General features: G+C 43.0%; 2 protein-coding genes across 3 annotated transcripts in view; one reads left to right on the top strand and one right to left on the bottom strand.

The window, feature by feature from the left end:
- Positions 1-19,349, top strand: part of brf1a (BRF1 RNA polymerase III transcription initiation factor subunit a) — a 146,450-nt gene that overhangs the window by 21,931 nt on the left and 105,170 nt on the right. Inside the window, exons 5-7 of one of the 2 annotated variants that reach the window (XM_041971647.1) lie at positions 1,492-1,523; positions 6,386-6,458; positions 17,281-17,430. In XM_041971647.1, the coding sequence (XP_041827581.1) occupies positions 1,492-1,523; positions 6,386-6,458; positions 17,281-17,430 (255 nt within the window). The remainder of the gene's footprint in view (positions 1-1,491; positions 1,524-6,385; positions 6,459-17,280; positions 17,431-19,349) is intronic. The other variant, XM_041971648.1, reaches the window with a different exon arrangement.
- LOC121631030 (BTB/POZ domain-containing protein 6-B-like) lies at positions 8,248-12,548 on the bottom strand. The gene is made up of 4 exons (XM_041971654.1): positions 11,545-12,548; positions 11,112-11,202; positions 10,862-10,980; positions 8,248-9,854 (listed from the first exon to the last, which is right to left on the bottom strand). The coding sequence occupies exons 1-4, from the start codon at positions 11,937-11,939 to the stop codon at positions 8,822-8,824; spliced, it is 1,638 nt and encodes a 545-aa protein (XP_041827588.1). The 5' UTR covers positions 11,940-12,548; the 3' UTR covers positions 8,248-8,821.

The following is a 19,349-nucleotide window of genomic DNA, read 5'->3' as shown; positions in this document are numbered from 1 at the left end:
ATGTTCAGCACGGTGTTAAAAGTAGTTCCAGGGTGATGTTCAGCACGGTGTTAAAAGTAGTTCCAGGGTGATGTTCAGCACGGTGTTAAAAGTAGTTCCAGGGTGATGTTCAGCATGGTGTAAAAAGTAGTTCCAGGGTGATGTTCGGCATGGTGTAAAAAGTAGTTCCAGGGTGATGTTCAGCACGGTGTAAAAAGTAGTTCCAGGCTTATGTTCAGCATGGTGTAAAAAGTAGTTCCAGGGTGATGTTCAGCATTGTGTAGCATCTTCTTCTTCTAACATGTCTGGAAACGTCTGGGAAGTGAGGAGACCAGTTTCTGGAGTTTTAGGAGAGGAATGTTGTCCCATTCTGGTCTGATGCAGGATTCTAGCTGCTCTACAGTCCTGGACCTTGGTTGCTTGATTTCTGCTTCCATGATGCTCCAGATGTTGTGTACTGTGTTCTGGACTGCAGGCAGGCCAGTTCAGCAGCCGGACTCTTCTCCTGTGAAGCCATGCTGCTGTGATGGATGCAGGATGTGGTTCAGCATCATCTTGCTGAAATCTGCAAGGCCTTCCCTGAAAGAGACGTTGTCTGGATGGGAGCAGATGTTGCTCTAAAACCTCCATGTACTTTTCAGCATTGATGGAGCTTCACAGATGTGGAAGCTGCCCACGCCATAGGCACTAATGCAGCCCCATCCCATCAGAGATGCAGCTTTTCACCTGTCCACTGTTAACAAGCTGGATGCTCCCTCTCCTCTTTAGTCTGCAGGACATGCACAGAGATTCCTCCTGTGTCTCTAAACTTTTTGTTATTATACACTGTAGATGGTGGGATTTTTAAAGTCCTCACAATTTTATGTTGAAGAGCATTACTCTTAAATTTTTCCACATGTTTTAGCCTCGATTTGTCTCAGATTGGTAAACGTCTGTCCATCTTTACATCTGAGAGACTCTGCCTCTCTGAAATGCTCTTTTTATAGCCAGTCATGTTACTGACCTGTTGCCGATTAACCTAACTACTCGTCAAATGCTTCTCCAGTTGTTTGAGTTGTACGATTACTTTTCCAACCTTTTGTTGCTCCTGTTCCAACTTTTTACAGACTTGTTGTTGCCATCAGATTCAACAGGAGCTCATATTTTCCATGAAATGGTAAAAAGTCTCATTTTCAACATCAGATATGATGTTTATCATCTGTTGTGAATGAACTGTGGGTTAATGGGATGTGGAAATCACTGGGTTTTGGTTTTATCTACATTTTACACAACTTGTCTTGTTGTTTTTTCCAAGTCAGTTTAATTTCATCCTTGACCGCATGAAGGATGCTTGGGTTTATGTCTGATGTTCTTTTACTGTGTTAAAGTGAGCTGGACGTGGTCAGTCTCCTCTCTGTCCTCTGCGCCAGCCTCTTCTGTTTGACCTCCATTTAACTGGATTCAATCCACATCCCAGGCTGTTATTTTTAACTCTGACTGCTTTGGTTTGGTTGCCTTGACCCGTTTCCTCAGACATGCTGCTGGATCTCAGTGACATTTTGCAGGTAGGTTTCAAAAAATGAAATATTTTATATTTTTAAAACTGAAAAGAAGTGAAGTTTTATATTTTTAAAAGACGGCTTCTTCCCACTATGTGTAAGAATGACCAGCTTTGACTCATAATCCAGTAAAATCTGGTTTGCCCCCTCACCATGACTTCCATAAAGCATCACATCCTGACCGCTCCACCACTCCTGAATTCAGACGCTCACCCATGTAATAAAACCTGAGTCTGCTGTGTTTTAAATTTAGAAAGCTCTCCATTTGTCTGCATATTTACTGGCAGCCAGTTCAGTAAATCAGGGGTGTGGTGGTGGTAGTGGGGCATTTCTCAGAGTCACAGCTGGTCAGGGGTTTTTTATTTTTACGTTCCCAGCTGTCCGAGGGTAGCCAGATGCCCCTCCCCCGCTGTGCACACCCTGGTATTTGGAGGTGAGGAGTGGATTTGAAGTGGATTTTTGGTGGGTGGGGTTGAGGGGGTTATTAATGCCGAGCATTTAGGTGGCTGCTGCGGCTCTGGGCAGCTATACTCCACCACCATATGGATCCACACCCAGACCACTTGGGCTGTCTTTGATTATTTAAGTGTCTGGTCAACTCATTGAAAGCCTCACCAAACTGCACCGCGGCTGGGGATGTGTGTTGGATCAATAATGATTTTAAGTGTCAGATGCCGTTTGTGATTGAAGTTTAATTTTCTCACGTTGTTTAGTATCGCCTGCTTTCAGAAGTCTAACATGTTCATTTGAGGGTCTTCTCGGAAAGCAGAGGAAAATGTTTTTCTGAACATAAATTCTATAATCATGAACTCTGTAAGCAGTTTTTCCCACTTCCAAGTCATCTCTGAAAGATGTAAACCATCTTTTAACATGAACCACTTCCAGCTGAGCTAGTCCATAAAAGAGCAGAACAATCTGTTTTCTTTTTTCCTGATGAAGAAATACTCTTTAAGTCAGTGTTATAGCAGCGTTATGCTAACCGTCAGCTGCTGCCTACACTCGCCAGACACTTGCTAGCAGCGGGTTAGACCCCCGTTTTCCTTCAGTACTGCTTTAATAGATTCAGTAAGGTGTTGGAAACAGTCCTCAGAGATTTTACTCCATATTTACATGATAGCATCACAAAGATTTATGTACACTGGTTATAAAGAGATGGACACGGTCAGCAGCGATACTCAGGTAGGCTGCGGAGGTTAAACCAGGCCGCGTTGGTACACCATTACACCAGCAGCAGCCTGAAGTGTTGATCCAGGGCAGGATGGATCCATGTTTTCATGTTTCCACTAAATTCTGAGCCTAGCATCTGAATGTGGAGCTGAAATGGAGAAAATGTTTATCTTCTTTTGTCCAGCGTTGGTGAGTCTGCAGACAACTCCTGCTCACTGGATATTTTTCTTCTTCAGACCGTCTCTGTAAACCCTGGAGATGGCTGAGTGTGAAAATCCCAGTAAATACTCAACAACCATGCCACATTCAGTCACTTGAATCCTCTTTCTTCCTCATTCTGATGCTCAGTTTGAACTTCGTTTCGCTTACATGACTAGATGTGTTGCTGCCGTGTGATTGGCTGATTAGATATCAGTGTTAACAAGCAGTTGAACCCGATAAACCTGATGAGCAGTGTGATGAAAATGCATTTCAGAAGGTTGATTCCTTTCCAGAAAGGTGTTTCCTTTGTGTAGACAGCTTGTCCGATTGCAGCTAACTGCTTGCAGACCTGTTGACAGCAGCTGTTCATTCCTGTATTTGTCTCCAGGAGAAAGTTGTTTATCCACTGACGTTACTGAAGCTGCCTTCAGTCACACGAAGCACATCAGGAATCTTTCAATTGAAAGCTGCTCTCCTTGAAGCCCTGATCGCAGCCTCCACCTGTTGAGCTGTGAAGTATTGGGTAACCGTGCTCTGTTTTTAATTGTAGGATGTTTTGAGTTGACCCTCGACCTGGAACGTTTCACTTAGGGCTGTGACAGACAGGGGATTATACACTCCTCCTTTCTCAGATAAACACGCAAGCTCCTCCACCACTGACGCTTGAAAAGACAGAAAGTCATTTCAGATTTAATGTTCACACCATAAACCGCTGCAGCCTGGCAAAATATCAGAAATGCTGCAGCTGTGCAATAAAGATCTAAGTAAATAACCTTAAAGGGGATGCAGGAAGTGGGTCTGCAAAATCTGATAAAAGGTTTTTCATTTGTTTTGGTGTTGTAGCAAAAGTAAAATGGATGCTTTAAAAATCTCTTGTTTCTGAGCTAGCATGGCCTATGCAGCAACAATAGCAACATTAATAGAAAATAAACTGATCCTGCTATCATCAGAAGGACTGTAGAATTCATGATGAAGCTCCTATGACGCAATACAGTCGATTCTTTGTTAAAATCCATGAATTATTGTGGCTGTAAAGCCGAAACTTCAGTTTCTTCAAACCAACAATTAACTGTTAAAACTTTTTCCACTTCCTGGAATCCAGTTCCCAAAATAGTGGAGGAGCATCTGTGTCCCTGCCGACGCTGAGGGCGAGAGTCCGTCTGTCCGCCCCGAAACCTCCTCAGTCCCCCCCAGAGATGGTCTGAAGGAATGACAGAGACCTGACCCCCAGTTCACGACCTCACCCTTCTGCTTCAGATTACAGCCTCTAGACTTCATTCTGGGATGTGCAGCCGTGTGGCTTTGTTATTCAGCAGCATCCATCACTGCATCCTTTCAGCTGGAGCAGTAGGAGCCGGCGGCTGGGGGGGTCGGGGCAAATTTACTGCAGAGCCTTCTGGAGGTGTTGTGGGGTAAAATACAATGAAACATCTGTGATGGGAGGACCCACTGTGATAACCCTGATGCCCCACTTGCCTTCATCCCCCCACCCCCACTCTGCTCCTCCTGCAACACATCAGGTTTTTGGTTTTGCTGCTCAGCCTAGTTTTAACAGCACGGGGGACTTCTCATCAGATCCTGTTCCAGAGAGTTTCAAACATATATTTCATCCCCAATTTATCGACTTTAGGTCTGCAGTAGAAATGAGAGTTTAAAAATGCTTTATTTGGGGAAATAAAACTCAACTTTTCCCACCTAAACCATTTTATTATACTGAAGAAATAAGTTTTATAAAAGAAGGAATCATTTCTGAGTTGTCTCAAAAAGCTTTAGAATAGAAGCAGAAGTCCTGGATTATTCACTCGCTTTTAGAAGGAAAGCCTCTCATACACGTCACTGTTATCTGATTCAGAGGAGTTGGAAAGCTCTTAGCGTTTAACTCTGGGTTGTATGAGCTACTTGTGAGAAGTGGATGTTTACCTGCTGCAGATGGCGGTCAGATCGCTCTGTTTGGAGAGTCTGATGCATTCTCAGCGGTGGCCAAGCCAACAGCCAAACCTAAAAAATCTTCAGTGTTTGAGTAACAATCCAGTGGATTTCACATGTAGAACTTCTTCATTGTTTACTTTACTGCCCACGTTTCTCACGTCTTTACTTTCACGGTGGCTGCTGAGCCTGTGGACTTGTTGGATGGTTTTCTACTTGACATTATTTTAGTGCAGACTCAGAAGATAGTGCTTGTTTTCTGCTTGTTTTCGGTTCTTCTGAGTAGCTGTTAGCTGTGGCGCTGGTCTGAATTCTCCAAACTGAGAGCTTTCTCCTTGCTGGTCGCTTTACATTTCTCCCCTTTTGGGTCATTAAAGGACAAAAAGTCCTCTCCCAAAAACTGCTATAAAACATAGATTTTCCCACTTTTTTCTCTTAAATAGTTAAATAACTTCAGTCCTAATTAAATCTTTTAAATATGTAATTATTCATAACATTTTAACCCTTTAAATAACAGCTTAATTACATGATGATGCTGAAATAAGTTATTTTCCATCAAATACATGTTTGTTTGTTTGTTTTTTTTTAAGTGCAATGAAAATTAAAAACAATGTTGATCTTGCTCCCCCACTAACATGTTTTTTATGGGAAATAACTTATTTAATGTGCTTTTTATATATAAAACTGTGACATCATTGGATTAAATTAGATTTAAAGTGTTAAAATAATTTAAATAATAGCATATTTGGTATTTTGGATTAGTGAAGAGGTTTTAGAGCTGGAATCAAACTTTTCAATGATGACACACATGTTTGTAACCAGCAGTGTCTGCTTTCATGTGACTGTACGGGGGCTCAAACTCGCATGAACAGAAGCTGAAACCTTAAAATATCGGTTCAAGTTTTGAGTTAAATAATTTTACATTAACGGCTGTTTTTCTCCTCCGAAAAGAACCTTTTGTCTCTGATTTGGTGCTGATGTGTTTATGTCTGCTGGTGCACAGGTCTGTTAAGGTCACTGCTGTACTATAACCAAAATAAGCCCCGCTCAGATACAGGAAGGTCATCTGTTCACTTCAAACAAAGCTAGAAAAAGCAGTAGAAATGTCACCAGTTTAGAAGCCAGTCACCTACAGGTATTTTATCAGACAGAGCCAGAGCTGATTTCTTGTTTAGATACAGGAAATCAATGTGGGGAGGGGGGAAGTACAGGAACATGGAGTACAGTGGCAGATATTTGGATTAGAGATTGATGGAATAAGTTGTGCATTTAGAGACCCTTCAAATCCCTTCATATGGTAGCAGAGCTCAGCTTTTAATCACACATATTGAGGTGAAATGCTCGGAGGCTTTGGAGTCAATTATGTAAGCAAAACGCTGAACCTGCTGCTGATGCAACAGCCTGATTTCATCCTTACAGTCGGCTTCGTGTGCAGCAAACCAGACGTTGTAAGTGGCTTTAATGGCCGCCGCAGTCATTAGACGGATTTACAGACTTGATCATATAAAACTTAAATCCTGTTACAAAATTAGATGGAGGTGGCATCAGTGTTGTAACGGCTTGTCTTTTCACAGGTGAACGTCTACGTCCTGGGAAAGACTTTTCTCCTGCTGGCCCGGGAACTTTGCATCAATGCTCCAGCTATAGGTACTGACCCCAGCTTCACCTTCTCCTTGTTTTCACTGCATCCAGCGGAACTACAGTCTGTTTTCAGGAGCTTTTCTTCTATATCTAATCGGAAGCACAGAAGCACAGTGCGGTGTAGAGTTTCTGCAGAAGTTTCATGATTTTCAACCTGAGGGTGAAAACTGATGCAACGCAGCCTGAAATACTGACTCATCACTCAGAATTAGTCTAAAGAGCTTTTTCCACCCAAAAACTTTCATAAAATGCTGACTTTAGGTTTTTAGTATAAAAATCTGGCACTCAGCGAGGACTTACAGGTTTTTCCTTTCTTCTTTTAAACCTTTAAAGCTCCTTCTGAGTGAGGATTTTACAACAACCAGCACTAAAACCTGCTCTTTAAACTGATATGCTTCAGTCTTCACTTGAGTCGTGCTGAAATCTCCTGCATAGAACGGCCTGTTTCATGCATTAAACTTTAGTTTTCTAGGAGCAGAATAGCCCCCAACACGGCTACTGAGTTAAAAAGTTTCAGTGACTTTAGTCTTGTAGTCAGATAGTTTTGTGATCCTGCAAGCATGAGATTGAGAAGTTTTTCAGATCCTTATAATCAACCGTACACCGTGTTCCAGGTGATTCTGCATGCAGGATTTCAGCTAATAAACATTTGGCTTTCAGTTTTTCAGTGTTAGCTTATGTTGTTGCTCCTGTCTGTTGGATCACTGATAAGTCTGGCAGGTCTGATAATTATCTTCCAGGTGGAAACTGCTGGTGGAGGTTGGTCCACATTATTAAGACCCAGTTTGCATGCAGTCAGAGGAAAAAGGATTTTTTTTCTGCAGATTCACAGGAATGAAAAGAAGAAAAAAGAAAAGATTTGAGCCTTCCTTAACCGATGTGGATGGACACCATGCCCCAACAAGGCTGGCCCATCGGCGTGGTGGTAATAGGAAGTGAGATGGTAGGATGTCCCTCAGCTAAATCCGCCCAGTTTCTAACAGAGCATTTTCTGCCGTGGTAAAAGGAAGAAGCTCCATCCCACGCTGCAGAAACACCAGCAGAATCTCTGGCTGCTATGGGTTCAAAGAGAGGAAAACTCATGGTGGGGGAGCCACCATCACCCCCTGATCTCAACCCTACTGAGAACCTTTAAAAGAAGATCTATGAGGGTGGGGGGCAGCAGACCTCCAGACAACTTTGGGAGGAAATTCTGGTCCAGACAGAAACCATCCAGGTTTAAATGAAAGCGTTGTTAGGGTGGAATCAGAGAAAGACTCCGTGTTGATGTAGAACTGGATCAGATTAGTTTTCAGTAAAATGATCTCATGTATGAACATAAACAGAATCCATATTATTTGAGAACTTAAAAAAAATTAACGAAAACAGCATATGCAGAATAATTTAGTACAGTGTAAAATACAAAATATTAGAAGAGTCAAAGTGAACCACATGTGGTTTTTATGTCAGATAAGTTGATTTGCTTATTTAAACGATTTTTCATTTCATTATATATTTTAAACAAAGTCAAAGTTTTTCTCCCGTTTGTTTTAAGGTTGAAATTTTATTATCTGAAGCTAAATTTGAGAGAAAAAAAATGCAAATACAAAAATAAATTGGGGCTAATCTTTAGTGCATCAAGAAAATATCCAACTTTAACAGACCTATTACCACTTAATAAGAAATGTGGAACCTGCACCCACTCACACATCCACCCACGGCTGTAGGAAGTGAGTGGGCGCAGTTCACGCTGTGGTCACCAGAGGGCGCTGCAGCCCCTCTAATGTTCCCCAGAATGAAGCGACGTGCAGCTCTGTTCACATTATAACCTTAATGTTTTATTATCAGGTGTTTAAGCATTCTTGTACAGAACACATCTGGTCTTTAACAGCATCAAGCTGTTAACAGTTAAATCTTCTTTTACAAAAGACGCGTTTCTGAGGTCGTCCTCTGAAGTGCAAAATGACTTTTTGACAAGATTTCTACATTTCTTCTCATTTAGAATCATGACACTACATAAAGTCTGCTCCTTGTGTATTGCTGCTTGAACTATAGTAACAACATCGTATGTAGACTTTCTTTTACACCATTTGAAGCCGTCCCTACTCGTTCCAGTTGTGGAGCTCAGCTTGATTACATAACCACAGATTGCTGAGTTAATGTTGCTTCTACAGCAGCCGCATCAGAGCAAATAACCTTAAATCAGGATTTAAATAAAAAAATAACATTAAATTAAATAAGATAAAACAGCTCCTTCGCTTTTTAAAATAGTCTCTCAGAGATCTAAGCAGGCCATTTAGTGTGACGTTACTCAAGTGTTTAATGCTACATTACGTTGAAGACTGGGAGGCGAGGAGGAACCTCGTTTTCCAGCGGTAGTCCGGAGCAGCCTACGCGTAGAAGACCAGCTCTGGGATCTGTCCTCCCTGAACTCCGGTCCCGTTAGTGCTGTCGGAGGAGCACTGGAATTGAAATGTCACCTTCCCGCACTGCACCTCCGTCATTCCCTCCTGGCCGAAGTAGCTCAGCTCGTTTCCGTCCAGCACGACGCTCACCGTGTAGAAGGCGTCCTGCTCCACCTGGACGGGGTGCTCGAACCACACCGGAAACGTGCTGCTCGACCCGTCCGACACAAACTTGGTCAGGTTCTGCGCCAGGATCACCCCTTGTCTCTTAAGCTCGATTTTCACGCTGTACTCGGCTTTCCCCCCGCTCGACCCGTACAGCCCCAAACCGGCGATAAAGATCCTCTTGTCCACCGCGAACTGAATGCTGTCGCACCGGCCGCGGTAGCGCCACTGGTTGCTCCGGTAGGCAGAGGACTGGAAGCGGTGGCACCTCTGAGGAGCCAAGCCCTTCCTGGCCGTCAGGGGGAAGTCCAGCTGAGGCTTTTTAGCCGCCGTGTACCACAGGAACACATTGTGCGTCTCCTCTAGCGTCAGGATGTCAGACTGTGCCGCTCCGTTAGCAAACTCCTCCAGGCTCATGGTGGGAATGCGCACCAAGAACAGCGCCTTGCCCAGGACGTCTCTTCTGTTCCTGGTCGTCGGCCCCAAACCTTGTCTCTTACACTCCGCCGTGGCCCAGTTCATCACGGCCTCGAACACCACCACCTCCTTAGTGTTGAGCGTCTCCCTCCTCAAGATGATCTCCAGCGTCTGCACGTCGATCTCACAGAAGCCCTCTGAGCGCAGCGCCAGCTCGGCCTGAGCGTCGATCACCTCCCAGCAGCGCTGCGTCAGCTCCGGCTCCTCGAACAGGCGGCTCTGGGAAAGCAGCACGCAGGCGTTCTTGGCTTCCAGGCTGGTTTCCAGGAAGGTGACGCAGGCCTTGGCCAGTGCAGGTACAATGTACTTTTTGGCAGCGTACAGGGTGGCCAGCACCGTGTCCGCCTCCAGGTCGATCTCATCGCTGTACAGGTACCTGGAAGAAGAAGAAATATGACTTACTATCACAGAAGCACAGATCAGCTACATATTTATGGGAATTAAAAGACCATATTGAAAATATTGGAGCTTTATTAAATGTGTTAAACTAATTTTTTCTCTTCTTTGGTGTAAAACTGTCTCGATACCAGAGGTAGTGATGTGCTGTTCATCACGAGCCGGTTCTAACAGCTGATTCTTTGTAGTGAACAAGAGGAGCTGAATATTAAGAAGGGGCGGGACTTTACTTTAATTGCGAGACCATGTGGCCAATCAGACGTGAGGAAAGACTAGGGTCATACCATTATGTGTAGAAGGAAGCGTTGAAAGAATAGTGGTACAGACCAGTGGAGAAATAAGTGAAACTTAAACTTAAGTCTCATGTGTCTTAACTTTTAACTTTTATTTATTTGTTGTGGTTCTGTGTTTTTCATTTAAATGTTCAATTAAAATATGTAATAGCAACTATATTTTAATGAAAATGCATTAAAATGAGGCTTGTATGAAAAATAGTAAAAAAAAAAAAAAAGTTTGGCAACATAAAAAAAAAATATTGCTAAATTAGGCTAAAATGGAAGCTCAATTTTATCACATTTTAGCTTAAATAACTATATATACTATATCAGAATTGTTACTACACACAGAAGTAATGATAAATCTTTTAAAAAGAGCTGAAGTTCCCAACACTAATCTGGAGATTCCGGCAAAATGGAGGAAAAAGAAAAAAGATTAATATAAACTTCACTTAGCCTGTCCATAAAAAAAAAGACAATCTGTCTCAAAAGCATGATATTTATAACTCGTGGTCTGTATATGAGGAGATTTTGGGGCTGAAGATGGAAAAAAAAGTTTCTAGTTGAACAAAGAGTGCAGAGAAAAGCCAGTAATTACTGTCTGGCTCTCCCAGCATTCTCCGCTTCGCTTGGGATGAGTAATAATGTGCTTTGAAGTGACACTGACTGCCTCTGGTTGGCTGTGTTGAAGTGGGATGGTGGAGTGGCTTACTTCAGCAGAATTAGAAAAGCAGCAGGTTCCACGTCTGGAATATGAATTTCAGACTCCTCCTCCGCCAAATCGCCGTAAAACATGGCACAGAAGACCGAGCTTCCCACGGCCAGCACATACTGGAGAGAGGAAGGAGGAGACGGATGCAACCTGAGTCACTCTTCTTGAACTATACTCCACCACCATAAAGATTCAAAGCATAAACAATGACATGTGTCTGATTTGATGCATCAGCGGATTTGAGCGTTACCTTGTGAGCTGGGACCCTCTGTGACCCCCCCAAGGGCCCAACAATGAAGTGGACGTCAGCCATCAGCTCATTGTTACACATCAAGGCGTTCCTAAAAGAAGCAGGTTCCACAAATAAGCGGGTGATTGTGTAACATCAAACCCTCCCACACACCTCTAGCTGCAGGAGCAAAAAAAAAGCTTTTTAAAGTTTTTATTTTGCACATAATCTTAATTCGCTGGAGCGCATTTTAGTTTAAATGAGTTTTCCTCCTACATAACTATTTAACAGCCATGCAATAAGTTGTTTATAACGCAGCGTTTGCCTTCCAACATGTTAAAGACATAAAATAATTATTTTTTCTCATGATGCAGTCATTTAAAGTGGCTGTAATATCCTGTCGTGTTTTTCCGCCTGTCGTGGAGGTAAAGGGAGTGAAGTGTTGTGGAGTTACCTCTCTCTGAGTGTTGGGTGGCTGCATTGCCAGCTGGGTGGGTCTACGTTGTTGTTGTTGATGTTTTGCTGGGTGGTCGGTGTGGTGGCCGCGCTTCCGCCGCGGCTCGCGAGGCACACCTGCACCTCCTTGGTCTTCTCGGTGTCCGCGACCGTAGTGCCGTTGGCCAAGTTGGTGTTGTTGGTGTTGGCGGCGGGGTACAGCTCCGCAGCCATCTTCTCCTTCTGCTGCTGCTTCTTCTTGGTGCTCGACAGGGACAGAGTCAGGATCTCATAACATACCGGCAGCCTGCTGACCTTTTTGGACTTTTTCAGCGTTTCTGGAAGCAGTAAGAGATAAGTCAAACACCTCATGATCCGGCCATGATGGAGCAGCCTACAATCTGCCGTTGGCATCGGCACAAGCAGCTGATCTTCTCCGTGTCCGTGCCCGGTGATATGAGACGTTTTACGTGTCCAAGCGAACAAATTGAACGGGATTTATTTTTAATTTGTCGTTCTTCTATATGAAACCCAGCTCCTACAATGCCGCTTTAAAACGGCCTCGACAGCGAAGTTTACGCCGCAACATCTAAATATCCGCCCGGGTCGGTGGAGACGGTTCCTTCCTCCGTTTCCAACTTCCACCACAAACAGTTCGGCCTCTTTTCCTCGGCGTCAGCTCATCCTCACTTGGCGGAGAAATGTCCTGTCTTCGTTTGTTTTCCCTTTTTCAGCGAGTGGGTAATCCGGATAGTCGCAGCTGATATTCAAGTCCTTCCCCCTTTTTTTCCACCCCTCCTCTGCGTGAAACCTCTCAGAAATGTAGCCCTCTTTTTTTTTCAAAACCTTAGTCGACTGAGACCGAGCCAGCGGTAATGTTGCGCTGCAGTCATACACATCCGAGGTAAATACTCATTTGTCTTGAGTTTTTGGGGTCTGCTCTATTTTTACTGCTTTTTTCCCTTCTTGATCTCCTCGGACGCCCAGGACTCGCTGGGAACCAATCAGATGCAGGCACCGCGTTTACGTCAGGATGGCAGAAGCGCCTCCTTCTGCCGCTCTGCAGAGTGCGTCAGCGTTCTGACTCCTCCCCCTCTGCCTCTGCGATTAGAATGAGTATGGGCGGAGCTAGAAGCAGTTGGGTCAGGGGCCCTCAAAAGGTCCCCCTTATTCCCTGTCTCGATATTTATTTATTTATGGCTCTTTGTTGCAACTTAACGTCATTGTCCTTTGGATATCCTTTAAAAATGCATGCATTTTAAAACATTTAAATAGGTATTTTAGAGAATTAGATAGTAGTAATAATAATAATAGTTGTTTGCAGTTTTTCTCTCTATGATTAATAGTGTGTAAGTATTTTTCATTTTATTAATTTCATTGATTTATTTATTTTTAGCTGATTAACAGAAGCAAACAAAGATAATATCTTGTCTTACCAAGGCTGTGCCTTTATAGGATATGGAGTGCCAGACACAAACAAATACATATTATTGTTAAAAAGTAAGAAAAAGAAATCCTTGTAAAGTGGAATAAATGTAAGACTTGACTAGTAAATTAAAATATAGAATTTTAAGGAAAATGAATAGAATTATAAATGAATAGTGATGGATAAAAAAGTGACAACATAAAAGATTATTTGTAAACCTTTTTTGGCTGCAGATTTTCTAAAAGCTTATGATATGGTTGTGTAGAGAACTGCTTATAGTTGTATATCTAATGATTTACTAATGTGTAAGGTATTTGTGAGTAATTTTGGGTATGAAAACACATGGGCATAGATGAACTTGCAGAGTTTTCATGCCTCCACAACTCCTCACAGTTCCACAAACACGTGCTGGTGGAAAGTTGGTTCATTAGAATCTGAATGTCATTTCCCTTCTGCAGTTATTTCAGATGGGGAAGGACAATTTAAAAAACAGAATAGTTTACAAACCTTAGATTAGAGATGAATGTTAGATATGTTGTGCTCTCTTTTAGTAATACAGATTAATTTCTTTAAATCGAAATATCAGTTGGGTGTTTCTGTTTGATGTCACAGCTTTCTCTGTAATGTTAGGATGGAATAAATATACATGTTTTGCACGTCAGCAAATTAATTAGCTGACACAGTAGTGTCACTTCCAGTAGACTGCACACATTTCACTTGAGCTCTGTTTTTTTTTTCTCCGAAGGATATGAACTCAGAATGAAGTCAAAGGGACCCTTTCCTTCAGGCGTACGACGTGGTGGGATGCACCGATGGCTCCTGCTGGTAGATGTGCTGCCAGTTTAAGCAGCAAAACTTCCTCCAGAGTTTCTGCATCACACTTGTTGTAGCGCTTTACAAGATTTCCATTTTTGTCTCTTTCCATGAATTTAAATTCTAAACTGCAAAAGCAGTTTAGAGGAGTGGATTCATTTTCCATTTCGGGGGATCAACAGCTGATTCCAGACCTTATCATAAATTTGAGACCTAACAATAGGAAGATCTCATAATTCCTTGTTAAACTAGTCATGCTGCCCCGAATAAGGAAGGTAGGAGTCACTTTCTGAAGGAAAAAATTTCTCTTTTACCTGTAGTCTGTTTAGCAGCTTATTAGCTTTCACATTAGCTGCTAACTCTAAGACTCCACGATCAGCAGAGACCAAATGTTTCAAGCATAATAGGTAGTGATGTTATCATGCACGTACTCCAAAATAAATCCATTAATGTAGAGGAAAATGCATTGGTTTTTAATGTTAATATTTTAATAATTAAAAAAATATTATTAATTAATGTTTTTTAAATGTAGGATGATGAGGGTTTTCTAAATATCACATTTCAGAAGTGGATGTAGATCAGATCAGGTTATTACACGATGATTACTCGATGATTTTGATGGGCATGTCAACAGGGCCAGTATTCCAGGGTTAGGAAGTCCATGGAATGTTGGTTTTCCCATGGCTGCATGTTAATGGTTTCATGCTGTCGACACAGCTTTGCTCCTGAGGTTGATTGAAAGGAGCAAGTTCAGTCCCTCCCTGGAGGTGGTCACCGTCATTTTTGGGGAATGAAGGCTGGACGAGCCGAATGGAAAGTGGGTGCATGTGAAGAGTCAACCGTAGACCCGTTTTTCTCTCTAAGCCTGCTTTTAAGATTAGACACCACACACAGTGAAAGTTTGAGCAGTGATGGCGAGCTCTGCAGGCGTATCATTACATGGTGGGGGTGTGTGTGTGGGGGGGTGTGTGTGGGGGGGATCAGCCTCGATCTGATTACCAGCTGGCTCTACCACATTTCCACTGGACTGCTCTTTAAACGAAGACTCGACTTCAAAGATATCCGACTGCACTGTCATAGCCGAGGCACAAAACTCGGCTCTTTATTTACCTTCTACAAAGGAAACAGGCCGCCTCTGGTTTTCAGATTCATGATAAAATGTTAATGGTAAAGTCATTTTCAGATAAAGATAATTAAGATGGGCTGAAGCCCGACTGGCCACCTGCCAGGCTGTTGCTTTCCCTCTGTAATTAAGCTGAATCTAAACTATTTCCCATAAAGTTCATGATTTATATTACAGTGCAACATTTCTCAGGCACCGGAGGCGCATCAAGTTGAACAAATGTTGGCTTGTGATTGGAGGGCTGCCCACTGAAATCCTCTCCCCAGCTGAGTAAATCTGGATGGAGAATCGGGCTGCTTCGGGGGCTGTTGGAGCTAAATGCTAATCCTCTGGTTTTCCAGTGGAGCTCATTAGCAGCCAGTGTTGAGACTGGTTATACTGGGACTCTAACAGGTGGTTGTAAGCTTTAACCTGTTTAAAATCTTTAAATAAACTGAGTGGAAAAGTTAACTTGGGTCGGCATTTTTGCTTTCAGCTTGACAGCATACACAAAGGGTACCTGTAAGTGTCATGCTGAGGAGTTTCTGGCTGCAGGATTGGAGAGCCAAACTTATCTAAAATCATTCTTTTAATCTTATTTTTAAGTCAAACATGAAGCAAAAGCTGAATCTGATCATCACAAGTCACTTACACCCATAAAACTCAGAAGCTGGCACGAAGCTCGATATTCTCCTCTGTGAGTGAAGCTTTCAGACAGTTGTGCATCATCAGCGTTTTGTATCTTGCGTGATGTGTTGTAAGAGGATTATTTTTATTGTTGCAGGGTAAATTTGCAACAAAAAAAAACTGGTGCTGGGGAAATAAAGAGCACTGACTAGTGAGGAGGAAGTTAAATGAACACAGCTGTTATTAAATGTACAGCTCTTCAGTTATTTGCATCTTCACCTCCAGCAGCAGCTTTATCAAGCCAACAGCAGCCTTCTGCCAACACATCTGGATCTGAGCTGCTTAAACTTCTCAATTTGTTCAACTTGCTCAGACACTATTTGCATCCAGGCTTTGGACCTTTTATTAATACCTCCGTTTATAACTTGATTTATTAGTTGATCTGTTGCTGCAGCTGCACAAATCCACTACTACATATTTCATGTGTTGGTGTTGACTCTTTGTTATCTCTGTTATTAATGTCCTTTAGCCTGGTCGGTGAATTTTGGGCTCTTGCCGTTTTTAGAAGGTTTGTTGCAGTTCTACACTCACACAGTTTATCAGGTCCACCTTGCTAGCACTGGGTTGGACCACTTCTATCTCCAGAACTGCTTTAATTCTTGGTGTCATAGACTGAACAAGGTGGTGGAAACATTCCTCAGAGGTTTTCTCCATATTGACATGACAGCATCACATAGTTGCTGCAGGTTTGTCGGCTGCATCCATGATGAGAATCTCCTGTTCCACCACATCCCAAAGCTGCTCTACTGGACTGAGGTCTGGTGGCTCTGGAGGTCGTTGGAGTCCAGTGAACTCATCGTCATGTTGTAGAAAGCAGGTGGAGATGATCTGAGCTTTGTGACATGGTGCATTATCCTGCTGGAAGTAGCATCAGAAGATGCTCCACTGTGGTCATAAAGGGATGGACATGGTCAGTAACAATACTCAGGTAGGCTGTGCTGGTTAAACCAGGCCACGTTGGTACTAAGGGACCCAAAGTGGACCAAGAAAATCTCCCCCACCATTATATTACTGAACTGTTGATATCATCAGACCAGAAATGTTTCTCCATCTTCTATTGTCCAGTGTTGGTGAGTGTGTGTGAATTGTAGCCTCAGTTTCCTGTTCTTAGCTGACTGGAGGAACCCGGTGTATCTTCTGCTGCTGTAGCCCATCTGCTTCCAGGCTGGACGTGTTGTGTGTTCAGAGATGCTGTTCTGCAGACTTTGGTTGGAACCAGTGATTATTTAACTTCCTGTTGCCTTTCTATCATCTTCAACCAGTCTGCCCATTCTCCTCTGACCTCTGACACCAACCAGGCGTTCTGGTCCAGACAGCTGCTGCTCACTGGATATTTTCTCCTCTTCAGACCATCTCTGTAAACCCTGGAGATGGTTGTGTGTGAAAATCCCAGTAAATTCTCAACAACCATGCCACGTTCAGTCACTTAAATCCTCTTTCTTCCTCGTTCTGATGCTCAGGTTGAACTTGACTAGATGCTGCCGTGTGATTGGCTGATTAGATAGTTGTGGTAACAAGTAATTAAACCTAATAAAGTGGCCAGTGATTGTAAATTGAAGTAAACTTTGTGTGCTTTCTTACAGAAATCGTGCATGAGCTGCCTTAGTTTGGAATTTTATTCTTGTACTACAGACCAGAGGTCTAGAAACGAGCCCCTATTTGACAAGAAATGGCTGAATTATACAAAGTTGTCTCTAATAACTAAAAGTCGACTCTCTCCTGTCCAGACCCGTGTTTATACATTCCCCGCTTCGCCCAGCTGCTGGAGTTTGGTGAGAAGAACCATGAGGTCTGCATGACGGCGATGCGACTGGTGCAGAGGATGAAGAGGGACTGGATGCACACAGGAAGAAGGCCGTCAGGACTCTGTGGAGCAGGTAGCCATCAGATGAGTCAGCACTGCTATCTGTGCAGGGGAGACTTATTTCTTATTTTAGGTCATCGGTGCTTGTAGCAGCCTGAAAGCTGAGATAAGGGACTGATTAAAGCTCTCTGCCCTGTTGGTATCCAACCAAGGTTCCCTTCATCAAGTTAAGCTCCGATACTCAGCCAGCAGCTCAGATGCCAACAGCTTTCCTGACATTGTTTATTATGATAGAGGAAGCTCATTCATTTAATTCGCTGCCTCCTTTCTGTTGATCTGCATGCTGCTTTCCACTCACTCCTCATTACTGTGGATAAATACACTCAGGGTTCATATCAACACAACAAGGACTCTTATCTGCTGTCCTCAACATGTCAGCAATTTCCATCAGCCTCATTCCTGCATCACATCCTGCCTCCAGCAACCTTTCATTTCCTCCTGTGAGAACCCCCCACCTCTTTTTTGGGAAATAATTGGGAACTGATGCAGCAGTTTATTATGTGCAATCATAAATGGAAAAGCACTATTTCAGGCAAAAGTAGAGTTTGTACTATTCTGGGGAGCTGAAAACAGCCAGTATTTGGTTTGAGAAGCTTCATTCTGCAGCACGGGTCGAGCTTTCTGTCATTTCTTTAAGGCTTCAGGAATAGTTCTCCAGACTTCTTGAATAACTTTCCAAAGCTTTTTTTTTCTGACTGTGGATCTGTTCAGTGCCAGATGATCCCACACTGCTTCAGTAATGTGGAGGTCTGGGTGCTGGGGAGGATTCATCCCTTCATCAGACCTTTTAGTCCAGTTCTTGTGTCATGTGACATACCTCAGTCTTTTCTCCCTGTTTCCCTTCCCCAAGAATGGCTTCTAGGCAGCCAGCCTTCATGGAGACCATTTCATTCAGGTCTTTCCAGTCTTTGCTGGATTTGTTCCTATCTCTTCAGGACATCACTTTCATTAATTCCACGCTCTATCGCCCTGCTCAACCAGCAGCATCACGCTGGTTCTTATCTGTAAGTGCTTGATTTGCATTTTCTAACTGTTTTAATGGATTCTGTGTTTTACAGATACTTTTATGGAAAGACTGTGTTTGTACGACTGTGGTCTAGTATGTAATGGTTGTTGATAAGGTACTATAGTACAGTTTTCCATGCAGGCAGGCAGTAAATTCTTATCTTAGATCATGTTTGTCTGCTGCAGAAAGTTCTTTAGGTCAGGCTTGTCTGATTCCATCCTCTACTTCGTACACGTTCCTAAGATGTTTTGAGGACACCATGGTGAGTTAGGCCAAGTTTTTAGCTAACCGCTCTTTGGGAATAATAATTTTGCCAAATTATTACAATTTGCCTGTTAAACTGAGTCATGTTCTGTAGTTTTGATCGATGGAGCCAAAAACAGGAAACAAATTATTATTTTTTCTTTTTTTCTTTGTGGAAAATGACAACAAACCTAAAGATCCATTTAAAGCCCTGTTTCCACCCTTGGTGGACTCTCAGGTCCTGCATCAGGTCTTTCAGATCCAGTTCCTCTGCTTCATATGTCTTTGTTTTTTTGGGTCTGACTCTTTAGAGTTATGTCCAGTTTGCACACCATGCTGAGAAGTTTTCAGCCAATCAGCTTGTTTCCTGTCAGTCATCTTTGCTGTTTTTAAACTAAAGAATCTGGAACTTTGTGACCAGCAGCAGGAAACAATGAGCCTTCTGCAGCTCTTCTGGTATCTGAAACCTGTTGGAGTTGATCCTGCTGAGTGTACCTCAGTTGATTTTCCACCTGTTTTGTCATTTTCTCGACGCTAGTGTTTAGCTGAGCTCGCAGCTCTCCGCCCTCGTTGTGTCTGGATGCCGTCAACCTGAATGCGATCGAAGACATCCTGAAATCAAATCACCAGCTTCTTCTGCTCCCCGCATGTTTACGCACAGTTTTAACTTTCAGCCTTTTCTG

This window comes from Melanotaenia boesemani, chromosome 20, assembly GCF_017639745.1.
Source record: "Melanotaenia boesemani isolate fMelBoe1 chromosome 20, fMelBoe1.pri, whole genome shotgun sequence".
NCBI lineage: Eukaryota > Metazoa > Chordata > Actinopteri > Atheriniformes > Melanotaeniidae > Melanotaenia > Melanotaenia boesemani.
This window is presented reverse-complemented; position numbering and strand designations above follow the sequence as displayed.

Coding starts and splice junctions, on each gene's coding strand:
- LOC121631030 (XM_041971654.1), bottom strand. CDS start 11,939: ATGCCAACGGCAGATTGTAGGCTGCTCCATCATGGCCGGATCATGAGG. Junction 11,203..11,544: donor CACCCAACACTCAGAGAGAG/GTAACTCCACAA, acceptor TGCTTCTTTTAG/GAACGCCTTGATGTGTAACA. Junction 10,981..11,111: donor AGAGGGTCCCAGCTCACAAG/GTAACGCTCAAA, acceptor TCCTCTCTCCAG/TATGTGCTGGCCGTGGGAAG.